Genomic DNA, 27,650 nt, shown 5'->3' with positions numbered 1-27,650 from the left:
GTATGAATGAAAAAGTAAAACATTCCTACATCCTGAATGATAGATAATTGATGTTGAATGGGCCATAGTAATGTCAATTTAGCAATACAATTTAAAAAGTTATAGCCCTGCAAAGAAGGTGAACATCTCCATGGACAAATAGAGCTGGCAGAGGACGGTTTAGGACGAATCAAAGTGGTGGCGGAGAATGGGTTAATTAGTAATACCGATTATTGCATGGAAACACATATTTAAGGATGGCATTATATTTTTGGATGATAAAATAGATGATAATTTAAATATTATGACTTCTAATGTATTTCATCCAAATGCTTAAGAATTGAAGTTAGTTTGGTCGCTTTGGGGTATGTATGTACTAGAGCTGGGCCGTTAACGGCGTTAACGTGCTGCGTTAACGCTATACTAGTATCGTGCGATAATATAATTAACACATTAATCTAAAAAAAAAAAAAAAAAAAAATGTTACCTTTATTTACCCAGGGTAGGTTCGCTGAGCACAGACGCTCTTTTTCAGGAACGCCCTGCTTCACATTCACACAGTTCCATTCACACCTGGGAGCTGCCCAGTACAACCACAGTTGACACCATTGGCCACTGAGCAACTCCACTGGAGCAGTTGATTCAAGCCATGTCACATAGTTCAAGTTTGAAATGATTCTTTCTGTTTTGCTCCTGAGAGTGCTAGATACTGTACTGTACTGGTAATATTATTTATTTGTGTTAACTTCTGAATAAAACAACTTATTAAACACAAGTACATCTTATTGAACATTATTTTGATATTTCATTACCAATTATCATAGCAAAACAGCTTTTTCAAACAGTCTGTAATGCATTTTGGAAATGGGAGACGGCTCATGGTGTAATGGGCCACCTGGCCTGAGAAACATAAGGAGGAAAGAAAAAGTAAGGACTTACTTCTGGTCATTATTTGGGTAGAACACACATATTTTGAATGCCTTCTGCAGTTTTTTTTTTTTTTTTTTTTTTTTTTTTTAGTGATTTTAATCTAGATTAAATCCAGGATTGCAGATAGATTAATCTAGATTAAAAAAATTAATCTATGCCCACCTCTAGTATGTACCTACAGTATCTACTGTCTTCACTGTCTACAACTGCCTTACACTCTAATCATAACTACCTACCTCAGACTAGTCTACCCATATAACTCTGTATGATAGCCATGTACAATAATACTGTATATCGTATATATATTTATCTGCATCCATCTGAATATACCTGCATACCGTAGTGCATATATTCCTGTTTACATACCTGTATATACTATATCTATATATCCCTTACGTACTCTTACTAGTTATACCACTGGCCAGTATGGCTTACTGCCATAGTGTATTATATATATTAGTTTAATCAGTACATTGTCTTCAGCCCCTCTCTTCTACAAGCCCAGCCCCCATTCTTTCAATATTAATTTATGATTTCGTAGTTACAAAAAAAATCTATACACATTCTTAAACTAAGAATCCCCCCCACCGCCTCAAATAATTAGCCAGCCTACCTAAAGAAATATTTGATTTAGGGTTAGATTAGGGATTAGGGTTAGGATTAGGGATTTGAAAAGCAGATTAGATACTGAATTGAGATTCAATGACATTGTCAAACCGCAACCATTATTATTATTATTAATTTATTACTATCAATGTTGCTCCAACAGAGGCAAGGCTGTGGGGGGATGGTTTTGCTTTGGGAACATACATCAAACCCTTGTCTCATTACTTCCAATGTGGCGCCGCAGGGAAAAAGTTCAATGGCCCACAGAGTTCAAAGAGCACAAGGTCAAACTCATGACCGCTGTTGCAGGTTAAAGTTTAGGGTCATTGTGTCCATGTCTGACCGGGCTTTAACATTATCAGACAGTCAGACTACATTATGGTTAGGAGTTCAAGTACTGACTTCTTCATGACCATGTATCTGAGGGAGTTGCCCAGTGTGTGGTCTTCCTCGTGCAACACAAATGTCACGCAGCCCTCGTCCGCTCCATCCGCCTGCATCTAAAACACAGCGAACACCGCAATCACAACATGACCTCATCACAGATGGATACACTTGCAAACCACAGCAGGCAACAGTATCTCTCAGGATGGACAGAACGTTGTTGTAGTTATGGAAGAGACATTTTCCTGGAAACAGATAAGAACATAGCCTAAACTAAAAACATTTCTTGATTTCACTTAAGGAACACAGCAACATTATGGGAAATGTGCTTACAGTCTTCTCCAGAGTCAGACAAATTAATGGAAGATACGGACCAGCTATCCTATCTTAAAACTTTGAGAGGCGTTTTTGGCCAATAGCTAGGCTAGCTTGTCCGTATAAGCTTACATTAATATGTGCTAAGCTAGGCTAGCTTGCAGCCAGCTTTCTACTGAACGTGGAGTGAAAATTGGTGTCTATCTTCTTGTCTGACTCTGGAGAAGATTAGCGCATTTGGAGCTGCCGCGGTATTGATTATTTCCTTATCGCACAAATTTGCAAAATATTTCCTACCGCCGCGGTTTTTACCGCACGCACACAAAAAATTAAAAAAAAAGTTTGAATGCATTTTTTTTTTTAGTAGTAGTAGTCTACTCTTTATAGCATATAGCCTGCCTCTAGTCTAAATGTCTATCTTTAGAGGATGACTTTGCAGCATGAATATTGTTTTGGATTCGGCAAGCACGCATTAGTTATTGAAAGTGAAACACGGATGCGCAGTTCACTCGGTGTCGCGGGCACCCCCCCCGACCCGTTCTTATTATTATTACTATAAAGTTACTACTTTATAATAAAGGCATTCGTTTTGTGGCATTGACATTATATAGTTATGCGTTCAATAACATCAGCGTATTTACCGGACCATAGCAAGCAATACTCTATTCATATCTCAGTTCCTTTCTTTGCTCAGAGCGTGCCGAGTTGTCCCATTCTGCGGTCTGTTAATAAAGTTTTCAATCAGACAAGTGTATAGAACGAAGGGCTTTTATTATAACATTCGTTGCAGACAGTAAAATCATTATGTCTCGTTTAGTACTCCTGAAGAGCGATGATAGTCCACTCCGGCGGAGAGTTAAAGCTAACGTTATTAGCTGTTGTGATGAACTGACATTCAGGACGTAAAAACGTGTGACGCGTCTCTCTTCTGACCAATCAGTGGTCTGCAATGTTTCACGTGACTTTTCTGGTACCCAATAGGGTCGCTTGGAACCTCGATAGACGAGTAGGGTATATCTGCAGAGCCGCAAGCCCAACGAGAGGAGGGTAAATTATTATTATTATTATAAAAAACAGCGGTGACGCGGTATTCAGCCTACTCTGCGGTGGCCGTGATGTAACAGCGATACCGCGGTAATGCGGTAATCGCGGCAGCTCTACGCATTTCCCATAATGTTGGCATGTTCCTTGAAATTCAACAATTCTCAACTTCTCAAATGCAAATATCAGTTCTGATCACTACTATGAAAAAAAACATTGGCATTTAGACATGCATGTTATGACACACATGATTTTTGGAACAGATAGCATATTTGGGAAGCAACATTACAGAATAATACTGATATATACTGTATCGGCTCAATGTCAATGAGTAGGCTGCTATATAACATTCTTCGTACAAATTAGTATCCCAGATAATAACCTACTCTTTGAAAATGTTTTCTTATACAAGCACTAATAATATTGGTGGATGAGGCAATAGCAATGTGAGGCAGAGAAAATAAGTGCTGTGTATGCACTGATGCACACAAGTAGGCTTATTGTGTAGCTCTTGCACAGGACTCAAACATTTTCCTGTCCAAATTAGGCCATGGCTTTATATAATGGATTTATTATATATATATATATATATATGTGTTTTTTTTCCTTTTTCTTATGTCCCAGGGAAGATTTTTGTTATTGTGATTTTGTGCACAATGCACAACTGTCTGTAGTGTAGTAGGGAAGAGAGTGAAACCTATTAACAGATTGCTACGTGGCACACATGGGTTACATTCTGTAGTGTATGGGCTAACTTCGTGACGTAAATAATAGTGAAATTAAATCAAATCTAGCTTGAGACCCCCTGGAACACCCCCAAGGACTCCCGGGGTCTTCTGTAGTCACTTTAGGAAACAATGCTCTTGTTTGTGTGTTTGTGCGTGTGTGTGTGTGTGTGTGTGTGTGTGTATGTAGGGGGTTACCATTATCAGTTATGGTAAGACTATCCAAGTGCCAGGGTAGAGGAGCAAAAGCTGTGTGTAACCCAAACAATCGACACACTTAGCCATTAGTTCTACATGTTATTCCAGGAGGAATTACGTTTTGCTGCCCCCTAGTGGAAGAACATATGCATTGCGGATTTCTGTGGATATTAAATAGTAATTATATTTACATTAAAGTTCATCCTTGGTTAACATCATTGATGATATATACAACAACAGTAACCAATGTCGAGTTTGGTTTTACTGCTGTAAAATGATTGTATCCCCATTTACCTATGTGACGAACCGAGTAACGTCAGCTAGATCCTTATTAACCTAGTTTCATTCGCCAGCTTCTACCCAAATATCAGTACCTAACGTTAACTATCTAACATTAACTACCTGCACTCCACGATAAACTGTATCAAAAGGCCGGGAGTCACTCACCATCTCCAGGATGGGTTTCTTTTCGCCTTCGCCAGCCATGCTGCTTCACAGAGTCTGTCTGTCGCCAAGATGTGACATAGAATGAAAACATTACGTACACGCACAAACGTTTCCCGGATGTAGTGTAAAACCGCGAGGTCCGCGTGCCTGCGTAGGTAGAGCGGGTTGAAAGAACTACATTACCCACACTCCCCAGCAAGACGACACAATGGTATCCGATGGGAGGAGTGATTCGCAAATCAGAAGTCAGTCACTCGGAAACACGGAAGGGATTAGCTAGCTTGCTAGCTGCTGAAATATCTTTAAATGTTTAAAATAAACGAAAGACTGTGAACGCCACTAAAACAACTTGAAGGTATTTAAATTGTTTATTGTTGGTACTGGTTCATTTGCGTCAATCTAAGCGTCTTTATTTGACAGTTACTTGAGCCAGGAGCAGCATATCGAGGTAGATATATCGTTACCATAGGAAGTTAGGCTGCTAGCTTGTTGTTTTGGGGAAAGCTAACGAGCTATGCTTTCGATGTCATGTTTCATGTCAGAAAACATGACTCATTGTTGTGACACAGCTTTGGAGTTGGAGCTTAACGTTAGGGGATAGCTGACGTCAGGTCATTGCGGCTAACGTTACTTTAATGTTTGTTGATATGCTTATAAAATCGGTGTGTTATGCCCCGTTTCCCTGTCTTCCCCCCCCAAACCATTTCAGCTGACCCATTATGTTGTTTATCCTAGCTTGGCCACCATCAGTAGCCACTGATTTACACTGCCTCTGGTCACATCTGAATTAACGTTGCCACACTGTTTTGTTGTCTAAAATAAATACCATACCATACCACTCTCTTCTCCCATCTCTGTCAGTGAGTCGGCTGTTGCCATGGCAATCCTCTTTGCGGTGGTGGCCCGTGGTACCACCATCCTGGCCAAGCATGCATGGTGCGGTGGGAACTTTCTGGAAGTGACGGAACAGATCTTGGCCAAAATTCCCTCTGAGAACAACAAGCTCACCTATAGCCATGGCAGGTAAAGCTCAGGAGCATGTGACTGCCTCATTCAGAGCCTTTTCATTAGCATTGTATTGGTAATAAAAAAGGTTCTGGCCTCTGTTACATGTGATGCCACGCTATGCCACTCTGGTCGAGATCTCTGGAGAATGCCCATTGCATTACTTTACAATACATTGTTGAATCCTAATCCTTGTCTTTTTTCTTCTTGCAGCTATCTTTTCCATTATATCTGCCATGACAGAATTATATACTTGTGCATCACTGATGATGTGAGTATATCAATAGTTTTTTCAACATGTTATTCATTTGGCTATGTTTTAATCCTGAAGGAGTGTACTTGAACACTTTGTGCAATGGTTGTGTAACTGCAGGACTTTGAGAGGTCACGTGCGTTCAGCTTCCTCAGTGAGGTGAAGAAACGCTTCCAGACGACGTATGGGTCACGAGCCCAGACGGCCCTGCCATACGCCATGAACAGCGAGTTCTCCTCCACGCTGGCAGCTCAGATGGTGAGTAGGGGGTGTATTCACACCTGGAAGGTTTGGAGTAGTTGTCCCAATACAGGGAGTGCCCCCGTGGATCGGTTAGTTTGGGCTTAATGTGAACACAGCAATCACACTTGGATGCAGAACAAAACAAGCTAGCTAAGATCACCAAGAAATGGTGGTCTCGGCTCGCTTCCACTCGAACCCTGGAGTGGTCTCTTTGCAGTGAGAACCCAAACGACTCTGTGTGTGACAACCAGTTGGTGATTTCATACCTGGTTGCATTGTTTTAATGACGTTGCGTGCACGCGCGTGCATAAATCTTCCCTCACCTGCGCACAGAATAAAGACGATGCCTAATTGCCTCTAGCAAAATGCACATATCGCTTTATAACGCAGCTTCCAGGAATTAGCCAGGATCACTCTGAAACTATACAATATTCACCACAGGACAACAAGCAAACGTATACATGAAAAAATGTACTATTTTTTTTACATGTTGGACGAGGGATAGTTACTGTCTTTTTAAAGCGTGACCCATTGACTACAAGAATGGATAAAACAGCTGGCGCTGAAAGTGTTAAAGGAACACTGCAACATTATGGGAAATGTGCTTACAGTATTCTCCAGAGTCAGACAAATTAATGGAAGATGGGCGGCTGGGTGGCGTAGCGGAGATTGCGCTCGTCACCAATGCAAGAGACTCCGGTACCGAATCCCAGTCTCAGCATTGCCTTCGGCTTGGGCCGGCCGTCGTACTGGCTCATTTGGCAATCAGCGGGTGGAAGTCGATGGGTGGGGATTGGACGTTGTGGACAGCGACCCCTACAGGTCGGTTGGGCGACGCCTGCACAGCAGAGACAGGAAGTGGCGAGGGTAGTGTGAGCCTCCCATGCGTTACACCTCTCCAATGAGAGTCCGCGCTGGCAGGCGAAAAGATGTGACAGGCTGCCTCCTCGTGTGCCGGAGGGAACACATGATGCAAGGCTTCTATCCTCTCTACAACCGACCAGTGGGGGGCATAGTCGAGCAACGTTCAAGACAGGGGAGGGGAGAATTGGATACACGAAATTGGGATGGGAGAAAAATAGAAAATAAGGAGAAAGTGGATAATAAAAAATAAAAAAAATGAATGGAAGATACGGACCAGCTATCCTAGCTTAAAACTTTGAGAGGCGTTTTTGGCCAATAGCTAGGCTAGCTTGTCTGTATAAGCTTACATTAATATGTGCTAAGCTAGGCTAGCTTGCAGCCAGATAGCTTTCTACTGAACGCGGAGTGAAAATTGGTGTCTATCTTCTTGTCTGACTCTGGAGAAGATTAGCGCATTTCCCATAATGTTGGCATGTTCCTTGAAATTCAACAATTCTCAACATCTCGAATGCAAATATCAGTTCTGATCACTACTATGAAAAAAAAACATTGGCATTTAGACATGCATGTTATGACACACATAGAACAGATAGCATATTTGGGGAGCAACATTACAGAATAATACTGATATATACTGTATCTGCTCAATGCCAATGAGTAGGCTATATAACATGCATATGTATAACCTATATCATATTGTGCACATTTGTATATATTTAAAAAAAGAAATATGATGGCAAAATGTTCCGGCAGCTATGTTCTTTACAGAAGAGTAACAAGCTTAATTTTCTTCGTACAAATTAGAATCCCAGATAATAACCTACTCTTTGAAAATGTTTTCTTATACAAGCACTAATAATATTGGTGGATGAGGCAATAGCAATGTGAGGCAGAGCAAATAAGTGCTGTGTGTGCACTGATGCACAGAAGTAGGCTTATTGTGTAGCTCTTGCACAGGACTCAAATGTTTTCCTGTCCAAATTAGGCCATGGCTTTCTATAATGGATTTATATTAGGGATGTCCGATATTATCGGCCGATATTGGCATAAAAATGTTATATCGGTATCGGTTTTTAATCTTTTTTACATTTATTTAACCATTTACCCAAGCAAGCAAGTAAGAACAAATTATTATTTTATTTATTGTCAAAGTATGCATAATGTTGTGTTAATTACATGACAAGAGATATGTAATGTTAATTACCTGAAATTATTCTGTTTTTGGGGGGGGGGGGGAACCCTGCATATATCGGTATCGGTTGGTATCGGTATCGGAAATTAAGAGTTGGACAATATCGGTATATCGCTATCGGTAAAAAAGCCAATATCGAGCATCCCTAATTTATATATATATATGTATTTATTAGAGCTGTCAAAATTAATACTTTAACTCTGGAGATTAATTTAAATAGATTAAAGCATTCAAATAAATCTATCTAGATTCATCTATGGAGTGAAAAATCTTCAATCTTAGCGCCGCGGATATAAGAAAGAGGTCTAGCTGAGTCAATGTTGATGGTTTTGTTGAACATTTGTATTTCACAGGAGAGAAACTGTATTCAAAGAAAGCTATTAAAATAGTCTTTGAATCTAAATATACTTTCTTTGTGTTGATTTTACATTAATTCCATGATTTTACTCAAGTAAATATCTGTTACAAGCTTCAGTTTTATGTAGAAAAATGCTATTTTTAATCTAGATTAATTACAGAAAATTGTGAGATTAATTAGTAAATTTTTAATCTATTGACAGCACTATATATGAATCTCCCTCAATTGAATAACTCGGAGAAGCAGAGATGGAGATTATCCGCTTTTGTCAAAGGAAGAGGTTTCCAGATGAGTTCAACAGCTTACAAAGAGGAGACAGTGTGAGAAGGACAAGCCACATCTACAAGCTCAATCCAGTTCTTGAAGACAGTGTTCTGAGAGTTGGGGGACGACTTAGTAGATCATCTATGCCTGAAGAGTCTAAACATCCTGCCATATTGGCAAAAGATCTTCACATTTCTGATCTCATTCTTCAGCACATACATCAAGAAGTGGGACATGGAGGTTGTAACCACACGCTATCTAACCTGCACCAAATATATTGGATCACTGGTGCTAGTGTGCCTATAAGGAAAGTCATGTCCAAGTGTATTGTTTGTCAGCGACTGCATGCAGCTCCAGGGCGCCAGCAGATGGCAGATTTACCTCTGGACAGAGTTTCTCCAGATGAACCTCCATTCACTCGTGTAGGAGTTGATTATTTTGGACCCTTCGAAGTTAAGCGAGGAAGGAGTACAGTGAAGTATGGAGTTCTCTTCACATGCTTATCAATAAGAGCCATCCACATCGAAGTAGCATCATTATTGGATACAGATTCCTTTATCAATGCTCTTCGACGCTTCATAGCAAGACATGGACAAGTCCTGTAATTGCGCTCAGACAACGGAACCAACTTTGTTGTCAATTGAAGGAGGCAATGGAACATTGGGATCTTGCTCAAATTAAGGCTGCGGTTACATTAGGGCCAGAACGATTCGTTTAATTTCGCTTTTCAGAATGCTGCGTATTGGCAGGCAAGTTAGAGTTAAGTTAGACGTTGTTTTGTCTCGTGACCACCGAGTGATGTATATACATGTAGTACAATGCCAAAGCAGTAGGTGGCGATGTAGTTCAAACATGAAGGCCATTTTCAACCAATCAGAAAGGTTGAACGAGTCACTCCACATCCTGCTCAAAATCTCAGAAAGCCACCATCTTTAAATACCTAGCATGATCCATTGGCTCTGTTGTCGACGAGTTTCCAAAACGAAAACACCCTTTCAGAGTTGCCGCTAGGAAAACGCGCTTTCCTGCCAAAACGGCGTTTCCTTTTAACTTGGACATGCAAACGTAATCATTCGAAAATACAACGTTGCTGTTTTTCCCCAGTGTAACCATGGCCTAAGAACACACTCCTTCAGAAAGGCATCAAGTGGATTTTCAATCCCCCTACTGGATCACATCATGGAGGAGTATGTGAGAGCCTGAGGTTAATAAGGTCTGCGAGATAGGTCCTGAACTCTTGCCTGAAGGTGCAGAACCTCAATGAAGAAGGTCTTCACACAGTCCTTTGCGAAGCAGAAGCTATCTTCAACAGCCGTCCCATTACAAAAGCATCTACTGACCCAAACGACTTAGAAGCACTTACCCCTAACCACCTTCTGCTGCTTAAAACCATGCCATCTTTGCTACCAGGACAGTTTCAGAAGGAGGATATATATGCTTGTCGCAGATGGAAACAAGTGCAGTATATGTCAAACTTATTCTGGAAAAGATGGGTCAAGGAATACTTACCTCTACTACAGGAATGTCAGCAGTGGTCAAGTGTCGAGCGCAACTTCATCGTTGGAGATATTGTGCTCATAGTTGATGACTCTGCACCTCGACTTTGACACATGAACATTGGATTCGTTTTTTGTTTTGTTTTTCTGACTTGGCTGACCAAGTGATGTAAAGATCACTGAAAGGCTATGTGCTAGTAACCTCTGGCCTTAGAATAAAATGAAGAAAGAAGAAAAGGACATTTGTGAGAAAATATTATTAAAAAAAATCGAAAAGAAAAGACACTATTGTTTTTGCATAATTGTACCATATATTTAATGTTTTCTTGTTGGTCTCCTACATAATGTACAGTTGTGTAATTATTGAATTTGAATAATTAGGGGCCGAAATATAGGAGCCATATATGTAAGTTTCAGTATTATCTATCTATGGTGTCGTATTGTTAGTTGTACTGTCACTTTAGGTGGTGGGCGTGTTCACTGGGGTTTGGGAGTGTTCATATGGGATTTCATTCACATTTTCACGGGTGTGTTGACAGTTTACGGAAAGAGGGGGTGAGCCCAGGGAGCTTATATTTTCTATTGACCGCAAGAGTGTAGTATCCAAGAGCACAAGTATTGCAAGAACGCAAGTTTGCAAAAGTATTAGTTTAAGTATTTACGTGTGTCTAATTTGTTCCATTAAGTGAGAGAATAAAAAGTTTAAAAGCATATTCTGGACGTGGAACGGAATTGTTATACGATGCATGGCACGTCACAGTCTTTATACTCCTCTGTTTACCCCCTTGTGGCTTTTTTTTGACAGCCTACATGTAGCCGCAACAGACGGGGAAGGCTACTTTTCCCTTTCTCCATCATGCCATCACTATAACTAAGCACCACTTCTCGCCTAAACCAAGCGCAGTATTTCCACATATTTCACTCTTTCTCTCTCTCTACAGAAACACCACTCAGACCCACGGGGTTCAGACCGTATGATTGAGACTCAGAAGCAGGTGGATGACCTGAAAGGCATTATGGTCCGCAACATAGGTGAGCATCTCCTTTTTGTCAAACAGCTGTAAAGAGGTGGAGTTGTTTATCTTGTGGCCACTTCTCTCAGCGTGACTTTAAAGGTAGCATCTGTAAAGTCGTCAAACGGCGCCCTCTAGGCAACAGATGACAACATGGTACTGCACTTTGTTTACTGTTTTTGTCAGATGTGTGGCTTGGTTTAAATTCAGATATACATTACAACAGATAGCATGCCATGACATGGTTGACTACATACAGTATCTGTCTCTGTCATACCAACTTCCTCTCTCTGTGTGTTCAGTAGAAAGTTATCCGGCTGCAAGCTAGCCTAGCTTAGCATAAATGAATGGAAGCGTATATGGACCAGCTAGCCTAACTGTGACCCCAAATCACCTTTCCCGGAGCTAAGCTAGGCTAGCTTGTAGCCGGATAGATTTCTAATGAAGGCACAGAGAGAGGAAGTTGGTCTGACAGAGACAGATACTGTATGTAGTCATCCATGCCGTGTAGGGGTGTGGACATTTCTCGATTCTAAGATGCATCGCAATGCGGATGTGGACGATTCTGCATCGATGCAGTGACGGAACATAATCGATTATAAAAAATTATATAAAAAAAAAAGCTTTTATGTTCTTTACAATGCACTTTGGTATTTGCTCCAACTATAAAGCGCCCTACAAATCAAATATATTATTATTATTGTATTATTAACTCATTCAGCACCAATCACGAGTGTTGTCGGGTTAACTCGCCATCGCCTGAGCGCCAATCACGAGTAATAATAATAATAATGCAGGACCTCTTTATGGGGTCTTTAACACTTTAAGGACCAGCCACGTATATATACGTGTTTTGGTGCCATGCGTTGTGGACCAGAGGCACGTATATAGCCGTGGCAAGTTGTTATTGTTTTATTCCATATTAATAACCGTATCAAGATCCCCGATCGACTCTGCAGATCTACCCGCCTCTGTGGAATCAGCAACATGCAATACCGGCCAGATCCTCTTAGGGGCGCCATCGCTCCACTGCAGTATCATTGCGGGCGAATGGATTTTTTTAAATTTTTTACCCTCCAACGGAGTATCATATTACTCTGATCACAAACCAACAGCATGCACTGTGTATCACGTTTCGAAGCGGAGATTTCACCATGGAATAAGGGGATTTATCATCAACCAATTGACATATCGATTTTACAGTGCCTTACAGTGTATTGCAATGTCTGACATTGACCAAACTTGATATGCATGACCTTGGTGGGCTCTAGGTAAACTCCTGAAAAGGGGGTCAATGTCAGACTTTGCAATCAAAAGTTAGGGGGCTAATAACCCTTGCCATAATTTCAGTGCGCCCCCTAACTTTTGATTGCAAGGTCTGACATTGACCCCCTTTTCAGGAGTTGACCTAGAGCCCACCAATGTCAGACCTTGCAATACACTGTAAGGCACTGTAAGGCTCCGGATCTCCCCCACTTCCAGTGATGAAGCTAAGCTATGCTAACGGAGCGTCTATTCCCAAAGCTAAAATGCATGCACAGAGACAAAAAAGGTATGTATCTTCTTGTCTAACTCCAGGGAAGATGTTAAATAAGCTAATTTCCCAAAATGTTGGAGTTCCCCTTTAAGAATTGAGATCACGATTCTTATTTTTTCAATAAAATCATTTAAAAAGTAAAGTAAAAAGTAAAAAAATTTAAATAAAGAAAATTAGAACTTAGAAATGAGATTGCATAGGTCTATGAATCGAGATCGCGATTTTTTTTCCGATTAATTGCCCAGCCATAGTGGTCAATGAGTTAAAGCTAGTGCTCTGGTCATGCATCCACTCAACTCATAGAAAATACAGCATCAGGCTATTCTAAAAGTATTGATACTAATACTGATACTAGTAAAAAGAGTATTGAACCGTTTTTAACAGCTGGGTATCGAGATACCTTTCTAGTATCTATCATGCAACACTAGTAAAGACATTTATTTTGACATTCTGATTTAAGAACTTTCTAAATAAAAGTAAATGTATCTGACTGCTTGTATTAATTGATGAAAAAGTAGCCATGTGCAGTAATATAGATTATAAAATTGAGGATGTAATATATTATTGAGCTGCAGCGTAGAATCGAATCGTGAGGCCAGTGAAGATTCACAGCTCTAATGCCGTGGCACGCTATCTGTTGGAATGCATTTCTAACTCTACGCCAAGCCACAGCCAGCTAGACCTTCACTATTATTACTTAATTGTAGTGATTGTCCTCGTCAGTTGGGTGCTGATGGCCTACACCAGGGGTGGCCAACCAGTCAGAGACTAAGAGCCACAAAAAAATTACTGTGGTACCACAAAGAGCCACACCATATACCAGCGTTTCTCAACCTTTTTTTTCAGTCACGGCACCCTTCATGTGTTTATAGGTCTCACCCTCTGGCCTCTGAAGTTGCTAATGTCTTTATTATTTGGGCCTCACAGGGTTAAAAGTACCCCGTGAGACCCACGGTTGCAAAATTACAAAATCACTTTTAGCCATTTAAAAAAATAATGTTTATTTAAAAAATGTTAAAGGGGAACTATTTTACTATTTCTTTCACTATTTGGGCACTTTTACACAATTCCTGTGAGTCTATGGAACACCTAGGTTTTTTTCAAAAAAAATGCATTGTTTTGTATTTCTAATCAAGTACTAAAAACCGCATTTTTCTACCTCAAGATCTTAAGCCGTTTTGAGGCTGGGCTCCAACCACTGTGTGGCCTGGTGCCAACTGCCACATTATTATGCAGCTGAGAAATCTCTGACATCACAGATATGCACATTTTCAGATGACTCAGTTCAGTGAGGGTGAATATTGTGAGAGGAGAATTGGAAGAATTCGCCAATATGAGAATTAGAGACATATATCCTATTAATATAAGTCCACATAGCTAAGAAACAATGGTAAACACTGAAAAAAGCCATTTATAAGATAGTTCCCCTTTAAGCACATGTATAGTCAATTGGTCCTGTTGTTCAGCCTCACAATGCTATTTGATAGTAAATGTGTTTATATGTCCCACCCTCTGGCCTCTGAAGTTGCTAATTTCTTTTTAATTTGGGCCTCACAGGGTTAACCTCTTAAGCCCGAGATATACAGTAAAAGTGTATATTTTCAGCATTATGTTTGTTTACCAATTATTTTAACTGTTATTAGTGAAATATAAGATTATAGAAATCTCAGGGCATTGAGTCGGAAACCGGCGCATATTGACAGGAGGAAGTGGCACAGCCAAAAGTGAGTGTAGTCATTTGAAGGAAGAGACTCGGGGCTTTCAAATTTCGAAAAACTACCCTACCCAGCTCACACCAGCCCCTGTCAATCATCTGACTTCTGGATTTACTTTTTAATTTCTCTTATTTTTTGGGATTATCTCCCACAAACCTGAACGTTATTGCCATAAAACAGAACGCAGTTAGTTTCTCTACCTTTCTGTGAACGTCTTGCAAAAAACGGTGTTGCAATATGATGAAGAACGGTGGAGAAATTTACATTATAAAAAAGATGGCAGAATTCAGTACTGTATCTACAAAACCTTCTGTTTAATCATCTTCCCTTTATTCATTTGCTTAGATTTTTCAGGTCTGGTCAATTTTAGCATGGTGTTATTTACAGTCAAAGATAATTTTTTTTTTTTAAATAGAATTGATATTCTCCTTTGGTTCATTACAATTTACTCAAGCCTAGTAACAGACACACTATTTCTGACACTGATCCATATATGTCCCTAGATTCAGATACCAAGAACATGCAAATGGACCATTTAAAAAAAAATGTAAATGTTTATTCTACGTCCTTATAGAATGAGTGACATAAAAAAAAAAAAAGTAAAAAAAAAAAAAAAAAAAGTAAAAAAAAAATATTTTTTTTTAATTTTTTTTAATTTTTTTTTATGGATGGAAGAGCCGCACATTGACGGGCAAAGAGCCGCATGCGGCTCGCGAGCCGCGGGTTGGCCACCCCTGGCCTACACAGACTGATAGCTGCTTTAATTAGTTGGATGCTGATTGCCTGTGCTGATGACCTACACACAAATTTTTAATCATCAATATTGAATTTTCCTACCAGGACCTGTTGCTGAATCATTTACCACCTAGAGTAGAGTAACCCAGTCATTTGAAGATAACACATAAAAGTGCAAGAGATGGTGTCTTGTGATGTCTTAAAATCGTAAAAGTAAAACTCAAGTTACCCCCCCCCCCTGCTCCTATCACCTCTGTCACCCCACATTGCAGGTCTGGACAAAGCTTCAGTCAAAAGAATGTGTTTCATTTTAATCCCTGGATTATGATATAAACCATCTAGTGTTCACTGTGTTAGAGCCTTATTAACAGATTATTGGCCTCATACATCTCACATTTACTCACTTGAAGGGGAATGTACAGATATACCGGGACATTTCCACATTTAGCGTAACACTTTTTGTTTTAGTAAACAATAAATAATAATAATAAACTAGCTTTAAGCTCTCTTTATGCCTCCATTATCACTGTCATCTTGGTTGACAGAGTCGTCTGTGTTCTTCTTCTCCAGACTTGGTAGCTCAGCGAGGAGAGAAGCTGGAATTGCTGATTGACAAGACAGAAAACCTCGTTGACTCTGTGAGTTTAAAGGCCCACTAATGATCATCCGGTTGGGAAAGCTTTACTTACAATATTCTCACACTTCTGTTCTCGCAATAATCAGTTAATATAGACTAAGGCTGAGACCACTTATCGATAACTGTGAAATCGATAAGTGGCGTCACTTATCGATTTTTTTTGCATGTGTACATTTTTTTATAATAATAAAATAAAATAAATGTAAATACTTTTTTCTTAAATCTTTTTTTATTTATTATTTAACGTTAGTTTGTGTGTGTCACGTGCACTCACTGTAGTTTTTGCGATGCTGTAGTTGGCCCACAACAGCGAGTAGTATTCTTTTAAAATAATAATACAAAAATCTATTTATCAATAATTTTGTCCCGATTTATCGATTCTTCCAAATGGCATATCGTCTCAGTCTTAATATAGACTACCTGTTTTTGGTCTAGTCCTGTAAATAATCTAGTTGCACCCGGGACGTTAATCTATATAATATACTGTATATATATATTTTATATATACTGGTGTATATATAGTGTATACATATATTTATATTCACCATATATATATATTTATCCATATCTGCACATAATCCTTTTTACATACCTGTAGATACTATATCTATATCTGTACATCCCTTACCTACTCTTACTAGTTATACCGCTGACCAGTGACTTACTACCATAGTGTCTTTATACCTTTATCACTGTACATAATAATACTATAACACTGTACGTAGATCTGATTAGTACTATTACTCAGCACTACTCATTTATATAATTTATATCTAGTTTAATCACCTGTATTTTTATATTGCACTTTCCTGTTACATTAGTCTAACAACTCTGGTTAGATGCCAAACTTCTTTTCATTGTACTGTACTTGTGCTGTACGATGACAATACATTTGAATGCAATCTAATAACCCACGTATCAAATGTCCCCTTCCTCCCTCCTCCAGTCAGTCACCTTCAAGACCACCAGTCGTAACTTGGCCCGTGCCATGTGTATGAAGAACCTCAAGCTCACTGTCATCATAGTGATGGTGTGTCTGGTAAGTATCTTAGAAGCCGGTAGGAGAAGAGACAACATGCATTGACCTAGCCCCTGAAAACAGAGCAGTGCTTTGCAGGACGGACACTATATCAAAAGTTCACACCTCGTTTCTCACCTGTGTCGCCCCTCGCCCGCAACATCCAAATCGTTGCTCCGTGATCGCTCTAAACCTGTCTGGCTCGGGAATCTGAAAAAGTTTGTAGATGGCAGAATACCACCCATTATTTACAAATGCATCCTATTTGACACTCCATGTCTGTCACGCTTGCCAGTTGCCAGTACATGGAGTGCGACGTCACCAGCAAACTTGTTTCAGCCTAGCGTTGTGCGGTGAAAGCAGAGCAGCTGTATCACAAGAAATGCATAGGTGAGCCAGTTCAGTTTTTGGGGCCTTTGATAGTGTCCATCCAGATGTAAAAGTCCGATTTGTAGGGCATCAAAGACGGAACAAAAAACGTCTTACTGTCACGCACTCTTCCTAATATACTAACATACAACACTGTAGCACTCAAGTCTGAACACTTTGAACATTGTTACTCGGCTGATAGAGTTTTACCCTTCCTACTGACTTGTCGTACAAAACTTGTAAGTTGCTTTGGATAAAAGCGTCAGCTGAATTACTAAACGTAAATGTTACAGGACATAACACAATCACAAGTTTTTTTTAATCACTTTTTTTTATTTTCAATTTTCATTTGACAACATAATAATAATAATAATAATAACAACAATAACAATAACAATAACAATAATAATAATAATAATAATAATAATAATAATAATAATAATAATAATAATAATAATGACAATGACAATGACAATGACAAGATAATAAGAAATAATAAATACAGACCAAAACTTAACTAATAAATACAAGATACCAAGTAAAAAATAAAAACAACACAAAAGACAATAGACATTAGACAATAGACCCCCGGATCCCCCAGGACCAACACCCCACCCCGCCGCTACATTGTGCCCTTGACCACCTCGGCCACCGCAGTCCACAATTAATTCAATACCTGCCTGTCCCACCCCAACCACACGAGCAGTCGAGATCTCCAAATAAATAACATCCAGCAATGTCAGGGACCAGTTAATTACTGTGAGTTTCTCAGGTTCTTTCCATCTCATAGCGATGCTGTAACACCTGCCAGAATAATTATTTTCTGTTGTCTGGATGTTGTTGGTAGTAAAGATATATCGTTTAGAAGTAATGTTGTTGCCGTGAGTAGGGATGCCCCCCGGACCCCGGTTCTAAACGGGAACCGGTACTAAATTAGAAAAAAACGGAGTATTTATAAGCTCCGACGTTATCGGTACTGCTATCGATACTATAGAAATTATTATTACTATGAGTTTTTTATTTTTTTCGAGGAATTTAAACGTTGCAAACTATCTCTCCCCTCTCTGTCTCTGCACGAGAAGCGAGCCGCAGCGAGCCATTATTACACACACTCATCGTGAGCCGCTCACACTCACACATACACATACGGGTACTTAAGGGAGGTGCCAGTCAGTGGCTCCGTGCTGCTGAAGCGCAGCACACAGACCGAGCTCTGCGCTCGTCATGGCGGAGAGAGCAAATCGCTCGAAAGTCTGGGTACAATTTACGAAAGTCGACTGCACGTTGCCACAAGTGCAATAAAACATTTGCCAGTAAGGGTGGCAATACAAGCAATTTGTCAAAACATCTGTTGTCAAAACATAACATTAGTCTGCAGAAATGCGCTGTTTTTGACTGCTTTGCTCGCAGTGTTCCATCTGCATCCACGTCCACTGCAGGTAAGCCAAGATACGGAGTTAGCTAGGCTAATAACGAATTATTATGAATAGTGTAGTGCCGGAGGAAAAAGGAATAATCGTAGGCAACGTAATGCTTGTTTAATACACAAGACAACTTCAGTCAATACAGAACAAGAGCACATGTATATCGCCAGAACAGTAAAGATCACAACAGCAAGTGCAACCGCAATAACTGTCCCCTCTGGCCGCGGTGCCAGATCAGTAGTTCCCTCCCACTACACAACACAGTAAGAGGAGAACACGAACCATAATGTAGTCACTACAATAGGCTAATAAATAAAATATAATTGCTTAGCTAATTGTTTAGTTACAAATATATTAGAAAGATGAAAGATCTTCAAGCTGAGGCTGCAGCCACCATGTCCCAGCCTACCCCTCCTCCCTCTACCACCACCGGTCCCAGCAAGCCCAAAGTCCCTTCACCCTAGCAGCTAGAGGAAGGATGACAGAGTGTCACAGCCTCTACTAATAACATGGAGTATTGAACCGTTTTTAACAGCTGGGTATTGGGTGGGACATTCTGATTTAAGAACTTCTAAATAAAATAGAAAGTCCCAAAATAGTTAATTTATCTGACTGCTTGTATTAATTGATAAAAAAGTAGCCATGTTGTGCAGTAATATAGTTATATAAAAGAATAATAAAGCAATGTCGATTCTGTAATCTTTTATTTTGTTTTGCAAAATAAAAAAGAACCGATAAGAGTATCGATAAGGTACCGAACCGTTAAGCAGTATCGATAAGTGTAGTAGTATCGATAAAATCCTAACGATACCCAACCCTAGCCGTGAGTGGAATTGATATATTACAGATGCTTGAGAGTTTAGTTGCTATAGATTTCCAAAAATGGGCTACCAGACCATATGCATATACGTGCCGGTGGCTCTTAACACATTCCCGGCCATTCACGTATATATGTGATTGGGAGCCAGCGCTTGGCGGCCAATCACATATATATACGTTTTTAATTTGTTTTTTCTTTTATTCGATTTTAATATCCTATTCAATGTCACAGAGCTGTATTTTGGCTGGAAAAGTCATATTGGGACTCGGAAAGTGCAGTACCGGCCAGATCCTGGTATTGGCGCTGTCTCGAGAATGCAGTTTCCCCTGTTGCACACTTGGTGTCACATTTTTTTCGCTCCGGGCGGACTTTTTCTGTTAGTCTGAAGTAGGCTTGGGCGGTATAATTTTTTTCATACCGTCATACCTTGAGCCGTTAAACCCCTGTAGTGAATCACCAAGCCAATACGCACACACAGTCGAACTGGAATGGTTTACCAAACATACACTCCCGGCATTCATAACTCGTACGTTCATCTTCCATACGCTTAACCATAACATAACTTACTTACCGGTACCCAAACAACGCGTCCCAGAGTCCACATTCATGCACGAATCCATTTCAAAATGTTAGAAAAACGCTCCGTTTCCCGATTCCTCAATCCAATGTCTGGAAGTGGACCCATGGTCCATCCATTCGACCTTAACACTTTAACTGCCGGGAAACGCTTTACAGCGTCATTCCCGGCCATGCTCAAGTTGCCGAAGGACGCTTTACAGCGTCTTTAATATCAATATTTCAAAAATCTGTGATCGGATTCATATTTCCCCTCCGCTGGCCTGAGATCCACCAGGAGGACCCACTGAGCTCTCTGGCGGTTCAGGAGCGCCATCTGGTGGCCGATCGGTGCAATCGCCAAACAGGAAGTGCTATGGAGGTTGTGCTGGTCGGCCATATTACTTCCGGGCACTCGGTTTGGCTGCCGGCACTCTGGCTCGTCACAATATAATAGCGATCCATTGCCAATAACTCGATAAACAACATGATTTGGACGTATATAGTATTATACAAGCTGGAAATGGTTCATCAGGATAAACATCCCATAATCGAAAACGGTCTACACCACGCTGATCGTCCAACGGCGCGAGGAAGATCCGGTGAGATTCAGCGTTATTCTTGAACGTGTTCCATATAAACTGTTATGATGAACATATGACCCACACTAGATGAATGATATAACGCTGCCCACGGAATTATAAACGATCCCCCGCCCATCCGGTCATCATCAGATCATACGTAGATCATTCTAGAAGTACGTCCAATTGAAATTTTTTATATCGCCCCGATTGCCATCAAACTGTATTTCATCATCAATATAATGCATTTGGGGCTATAGATCACGTTCTGGAGAAAGCTGCCGAAAGAGATGAAAACATACTTATACATTAGACCATACTTTACTATGAATATGTGAATGAAAAAGTTTAACGTTGCTACACAATGAACAATACATATAGGACTTTGAATGGGCCCTAATAATGGCAATGTAGCAATAGAATTTAAAAAGTTATAGCCATGCAAAGAAGGGGTACTTAATATCCATAGACAAATAGAGCTGGCAACCCATGGTATAGCATGAATTTAACCTCCGGCACCCATAGTGTTAACACATTCTGTGCTACGCAGTTTGCCCATCTTATACCACTCTCTGCCAGTGCTGTAAGCCTATGGATTCGCTCACCTTCTTTGCAGGGCTATAACCTTTTAAATATTATAGCTATATCGACATTACTATGGCCCATTCAACATCGGGTATCTATCGTTCCGGATGTGGGAACGTTATATTTTTCCATTCATACATTGTCGTGTTAGTACCGTTGTGAATATAAGGGCGCTTTCACATATATTTTTGGTGGACTCGGTGCGGACTCTGTGCGGTTCCGGGGGTGAAGTTGCAACATTGTTGCATTCTTCATTTGGTTCGTCTGCATTCACATTGCAATTTGTCAAGTGCACCAAACTTTCTGAACAATGCCACACGGTCGAAAAGGGCGCCCGTCTATTGGACACAATAGCGAGTGGAAATGTGTGTGTGTGTGTTTGCGAGCACTAACGTGTGTGTGCACGTGTGTGTGTGACTGCGAGCCCCCGCGTCCCGCATATTGAGAGGATGTCCTTCTTTTCGAAGCAAAAAAAAAACATGGGTCTAAAAGCCCCTCCCTACAGTAAACGTAGCAACCCGCCTCTTGTCCACACACATTGCTCTGCTCGTGACGCTACCTCATATCTGATTGGTTAGGTAGTAATTTAGCGCTCTGCTCGTGAGAGGTGACTCACTTCCTATATTTGGTCCGCGTTTGGTCCGATGAAGCGAACCGAGACCTACGTTTTCAGGTGGACCAGAGTTTGCGTGTTTGGTCCGCACCAGAGTTTGACTGAGCATTCACACCACCCAAAAAAAAGCGGACTATCCGAGAAAACAATCCGGAGGTTCCCGGTTCGATTCCCGCTCCTCCCGGGCAGCGTGTCGATGTGTCCTTGAGCAAGACACTTAACCCCTAATTGCTCCCGATGAGCAGGTTGGCACCTTGCATGGTTGCCTCCCCGTCGGTGTGTGAATGTGTGAGTGAATGGGTAAAAATGTGAGTAACAAATTGTAAAGCGCTTTGGATAAAAGCACTATATAAAAAAGCAGCCATTTACCATTACCTTTTTTGTCAGTTTCCATACACATTAGTAATTTCTTAACACATCCAGCGGCAAAAACGCTGTACAGCGGTATTGTCCGCCATGCGTTGACCGCCAACATCGCTGTGGGCAACGTTATATCATTCATCTAGTGTGAGTGATATGATCATCGGAGCAGTTTATATGGAACACGTTAAAAAAAAACGCTGAATCTTACCGTAGCTTCCTCATAGCGTTGGGCGATGAGCGTGGAGCAGAGATATTCCTATTATGGGATGTAGAAATACCCGATCCATTTCCAGGTTGTATAATAGTATATACGTCCAAATCATGTTGTTTATCGAGTTATTTGCAACCGATCGACATCCATTGTGTCAAGATGGAGTCCTGCTAATGATAGCGAGTGCCCGGACGAAATATGGGTGAGCACCACTTCATCCGCATCACTTCCTGTTTGGGGCGAGCGGCCGATCGGCCACCAGATGGCGCTCTTGAGCCGTTGGAGAATTGAGAGGGGCTCACCAGTACATATAATGTCTCCGGGGGAGAAATATGATTTCGATCACAGATTTTTGAAATATTGATATCAAAGACGCTGTCCAGCGTCTTCGGCAGAATAAGCATGGCGGGGAAAGACGCTGAACAGCGTCTCCGGCGATTAAAGTGTTAAGATTTTATGTAAATTATTGTAAAAAATAACATTGTATTACAGTTAGTTCGCAAAGTCCAATCCTTCACCTTTTTATGTCTATTTTAACACATTCAGCTCAGCTCCAGTTAGAGCTGTCCCAAGCCTGTTTTTGGGATTCGAACATTCGCCAGGGTTTTTCAAACGGATGTTCAAACCATCGTTTTTAATCATGCAAACAATTTGCTCCTAAATAGGGAGGTGTAGTCTGACGTCACTTTGGACCGCCTGCGAGGTCCACCCGTATAGGGATTTATCTTTGGGAAAATGGATTATCGGCTACAATTCTACCTCATGAACATTTGGAAAGCTTTCCATTTTTGCACAAAATTAGTTCCCTTCTATCACTAACATTATTTGTTAAGCATTTTTGGTTGAAATAAAATTCAGCGTTTTATTTTTTGTACAATTAATTGCGAATATTTTCATGTTGAGCTATAGATTGTGGATGAATAAGCACAGAAAGGTACACCATGCAAATGTTGATGCTTTATTTGTTTTAAACTAGACGATTTAGAAATGGGCAATGGGCAAATACATTGTGTTTTCAAGATGATGGACCGGCCGGAAACAGCAATCATGTAACCACTACACCTCCCTATAGACCAGGAAGTAACCACTACACCTCCCTATAGACCAGGAAGTAACCACTACACCTCCCTATACTAATAGTCTTTCGGGGTATTTTATTTTGAAAAATGGCCACTTCCGCCCGCGCCTCAACCCAGCGTAAGCGTACTGTTGAGTCTTGACTAGCAAATTTTAAGCACATAGCGCACATTGCTGCGGTTGAGTAGTAGATGTACCTACTTACTGGTCACGGAAGGCTTGAATAACGTTTGAATGATAATCCATTTGTTGAAACAGCTTTGTTGGCCGACGGCTCCTTCTATCTTAACGTTAGCTAAAGCTAAAGGGCTGCGGTCTAACGTTACATAGCTTAATTAACGTGTATAACATACCTGTGTAACGTTAAGCAGCTTGTGTTCCGCTGGGAAAGCATCACTGCATACACTTTGTTTAATCCAAACGTCCATTCGGAAACGTTGTATTATGAAACCAGTATGAGATGCTGTTGACGCTGTCGGAAAGTTGATGCTCACATGGCTTTTTTGTTTATCCCGTCATTCAGTGAATAATAATGGCAGGGTGATGATCAGAGCCAGATCGGGGCTGGTCTTTGCATAATGCACGTGTTATAGCCAATCAAAGGCAGAGTTTTTTTTTTAGAACGCACATGGCCACGGGGGGGAAAAACGATACACACACACATACACACAGACAGACAGACCTGCTGGGAGCACCAATGCGACAAGGGAAAACATCCAGTCGCACGCCACTGAGATTTGGTCGCAAAATGCTGTACATTGTGGGTGGCTCTGAAAGAGCCTTTAGAGTAGGACAGGACAGCACAGGACCTCTACATTACGCCACGTTTGAATCACGTGGGAATAGGGCTGGGCGATATGGCCAAAAATGTTATCACGATAACGATATGATAATGTTATCATATCACTCGATAATTTTTTTTTTTTTTTTTTTACAACATATGTATGCTTATTTTGCAGCAATTCTTTGTCGTTGCCGCCATCTTTAGTGTTACAGCCCCTCACACTCCAGTTCTCAGGCTGCAGCTGGTTTGAAAGCTAAAGTAAACGGGCTTCTCTGCTGGTTGTGGCTCCAGGGGAGTTGAATAGTTCTGGCTCTGATAGTTTCTTTTCTATCTGTTGGTGCTTTTTTGGTGGACAACCCACCGCACATGTGCACCGTGACTTGCGAGTCGCGACTGGAGACTAGCTCTGCTAGCACACATAGCCTACTGTGTACAGAAAGCAAACTAAATACAAATTAGAAAGCAAACTAAATAAATGGACAAGAGAAAAAGAAACCTCAATTTGGTCAGTATTGTCATTTGGACAAGCAAAGCCATTACTTTAAGATGCAGGCAAGAAAGACAAGTCTGTCCACTGTCTCTGGTTTTAAAACTGCCCTGTTGCAAAAAGATATATAAAAATGATTGATATTTCTTTTTATTATCGATCGATATAGATTATTAAAATATATCGCGATAATTATCGTTATCGTTTTATCGCCCAGGCCTACATGGGATATGATTGGTCCATATCTTAGCTGGCATTTTGATATAGGAATAGTGGAGTATACTACATCCTGTAGTCTTTGTGGTGAGACCGCTGCTGCTTCTAAGGAGCGCCATGACACCGCAATTACAGGGTCCAGCCAGTTTATCAGGGGCCTCAGCGAGGACCAGAAATATAACTTAAAACCGGGGATTGCAAAGTCCCCATCCTGTTTCCTACGTTGAGTGGTAGTTATTTTGATTCTTGGGCGTTTATTATTCCAAATTAATTTGGCTATCATAGTTTGAGTAACACAATCACAAGTTTAAAAAAAACTCATTGAGAGAAAAAAGCCCAGAGTGAGATCCACAGGTATGACTGTCTACTGAATTTGTCTATTCACACACATACACACACACACACACACACACACACACACACACACACACACACACACACACACACACACACACACACACACACACACACACACACACACACACACACACACACACACACACACACACACACACACACACACACACACACACACACACACACACACACACACACACACACACACACACACACACACACACACTTTAGGGGCAGTTGAAAGGAAGTGTGTCATCTTTAGTATGTGTTATGACCTCCGCTCTGTCTCTGCTCTCTTCAGGTTGTCCTCTACATCATTGTGTCTGCTGCCTGCGGAGGCCTCAGCTGGCCCAGCTGTGTCAAAAAGTGAGAGAGCGGAAGAGAGAGAAAAAGACAGAGGGAGATAAAGGAAAAGAGGAAGAGAGGGAGAAGCTCTCGTTTAGCTCCCACTTCTACCCAAAGTTGCCAGTGGACACAAAGGGAAACGCCACTCTCCTTCCTGTATCGAATCGGTTTCCTCCAGCGTCAACATCTGGGGAGCGCTCGTTCTCCACCACCTCTTCCCCCACCACCTCCTCCTATCTCTTGTTCCCCTCCTGGGCAGCGTGGACATTGACAGGGAGTCTTCCATTCCCCACACGTAACGGACTGCAGCCGTCTTTGATGGATGCCTGTCCGGAACATTCTTCTTGTCTTATGCTAGTGCGGTAACGCTCATCTTGTCTCATGCACTCATTAGGCCTAATCTTGTAAACCTGTGACAATAACTTTGACCCCCATCCATGTGGGTGATTCAAGCTGATAACCGGAGAAAACCACTCGGATATTACAGATTTTAACTTGTTAATTGTCTTGCTTTTCCTTATTAAGAGAATGGATAATCTTTAAGAAAGATGTATAGCACATGCAAGCTTCTAGATAAGAGTAATTTTAGTTACTCTGTCGCAGACATCTTAGTAGGAAAACAACAGGAAACAGTTATTTGTAATAAGTAACAGGTGATTGTCATCAAATGACGACGTGACCAATGAGCTTTTGGCATTGTGCCATATTGGTAGGCATGACGCGTCATAAGAATACTACAGTACAGTATCTTGATGAAGATTTAATTCTAACTTGATGATGATTCATCTAACAAAACGTGATGCAGTGTGTGTCTGTTTCCTCCCCACGGTATGCATCTTCTGTTTCTAAAGAGGTACCACAAGAATCAAATGAGATGCCCGCTTTTGCTCGAAGACACTGATATCCTTGTATGTTTTGCTATCATCGAACAGTTACAAATGTCTTCTTCGATGAAATGTAACAAGAAAAGAAATACTGTACAAAACTATTTGATTATACAAATCAGTATATTTGGTTATCCATGGAAATGTAATAGTTATCAAATTGAGGCAGTTTTTTTGCAAATATCTTGCTCTTTCCCAACAAATTACCATAAGAGTACGTTTCCCTCAAAGAGGTTAGGCTCATTAGAGAGCCTATCTCAGATTCCGCCCTCTTTTCTCTATCTTCCTATCATGACTTGCTGTCCGAGGAAAGCGACAGCCGTGATTGGAGGATAAAAAAACGAGGCCGTCGTTTGAGATGCTTGGCGTGTCTGTGTGTCTTTTTTATTTTTTTGTTATCACAGTGCACTTTTCACATTGTACAGTATGTTTGCTTCCTGCCATCATATGGTTTATAATCATATAATTATTTAATTATTGTACATCCAGATTTGAAATAATAAAATATTATAGTATTAATGTTGCTTTGATCTCTACAGGGGAAGAACACCGATCCTGTTGTAATGCTAGACAGTCTACTAGAGATAAATATATTTTGGGCAGATTAACTTCTTGTCCTTGCCATGGTTAAGTTGACGATGAAAACAGTTGACTTTAAGATGTGTCTTGTTGGAGTTATTATGAATGTGAACAGTCCCTAATCTTATCTACCCATGCCTCTTGCTACTGTTGGACCCAGCAAGTATATTGAGACTGGGATTTTAGCACACGAGAAATACTTCCAACATTCACACTGGCTGGGTGTTTCTTACAGAAAACATTAAGGGTTTTGAAAATTGTCTTGTAAATCTTGTAGACCGATACCTATGAAAACCTGGTGAGTTTGAAATACTGTGTAGAATGTTTGGCTACAGTATGTAAAAATCCACTTGTTTTATGCTTACACGTGGAATTATTCGTTACATAAGACATGGGGCCCAGTCATGGAAGGTGTAATGTTAGTTTATGTACATAAAGTACTTGC

At 40.6% G+C, this 27,650-nt stretch overlaps 1 protein-coding gene across 1 annotated transcript; it reads left to right on the top strand.

Moving 5' to 3' along the window:
* The first annotated feature begins 4,878 nt into the window (after nucleotides 1–4,878).
* On the top strand, nucleotides 4,879–27,650 carry LOC311242354 (vesicle-associated membrane protein 7). Its single transcript, XM_084331305.1, has 8 exons — nucleotides 4,879–4,980; nucleotides 5,487–5,648; nucleotides 5,844–5,901; nucleotides 6,004–6,141; nucleotides 11,242–11,332; nucleotides 15,871–15,938; nucleotides 16,884–16,976; nucleotides 25,699–27,650. Exons 2-8 carry the CDS (start codon nucleotides 5,503–5,505, stop codon nucleotides 25,765–25,767), a joined length of 663 nt encoding a protein of 220 aa, XP_084187431.1. The 5' UTR covers nucleotides 4,879–4,980; nucleotides 5,487–5,502; the 3' UTR covers nucleotides 25,768–27,650.

The sequence above is a fragment of the Notolepis coatsorum genome (genome assembly GCF_963971535.1).
Source record: "Notolepis coatsorum genome assembly, chromosome: 16".
Lineage (NCBI taxonomy): Eukaryota > Metazoa > Chordata > Actinopteri > Aulopiformes > Paralepididae > Notolepis > Notolepis coatsorum.
Note: the sequence above shows the minus strand (reverse complement) of the source record. Positions and strands in the feature narration are given on the sequence as shown.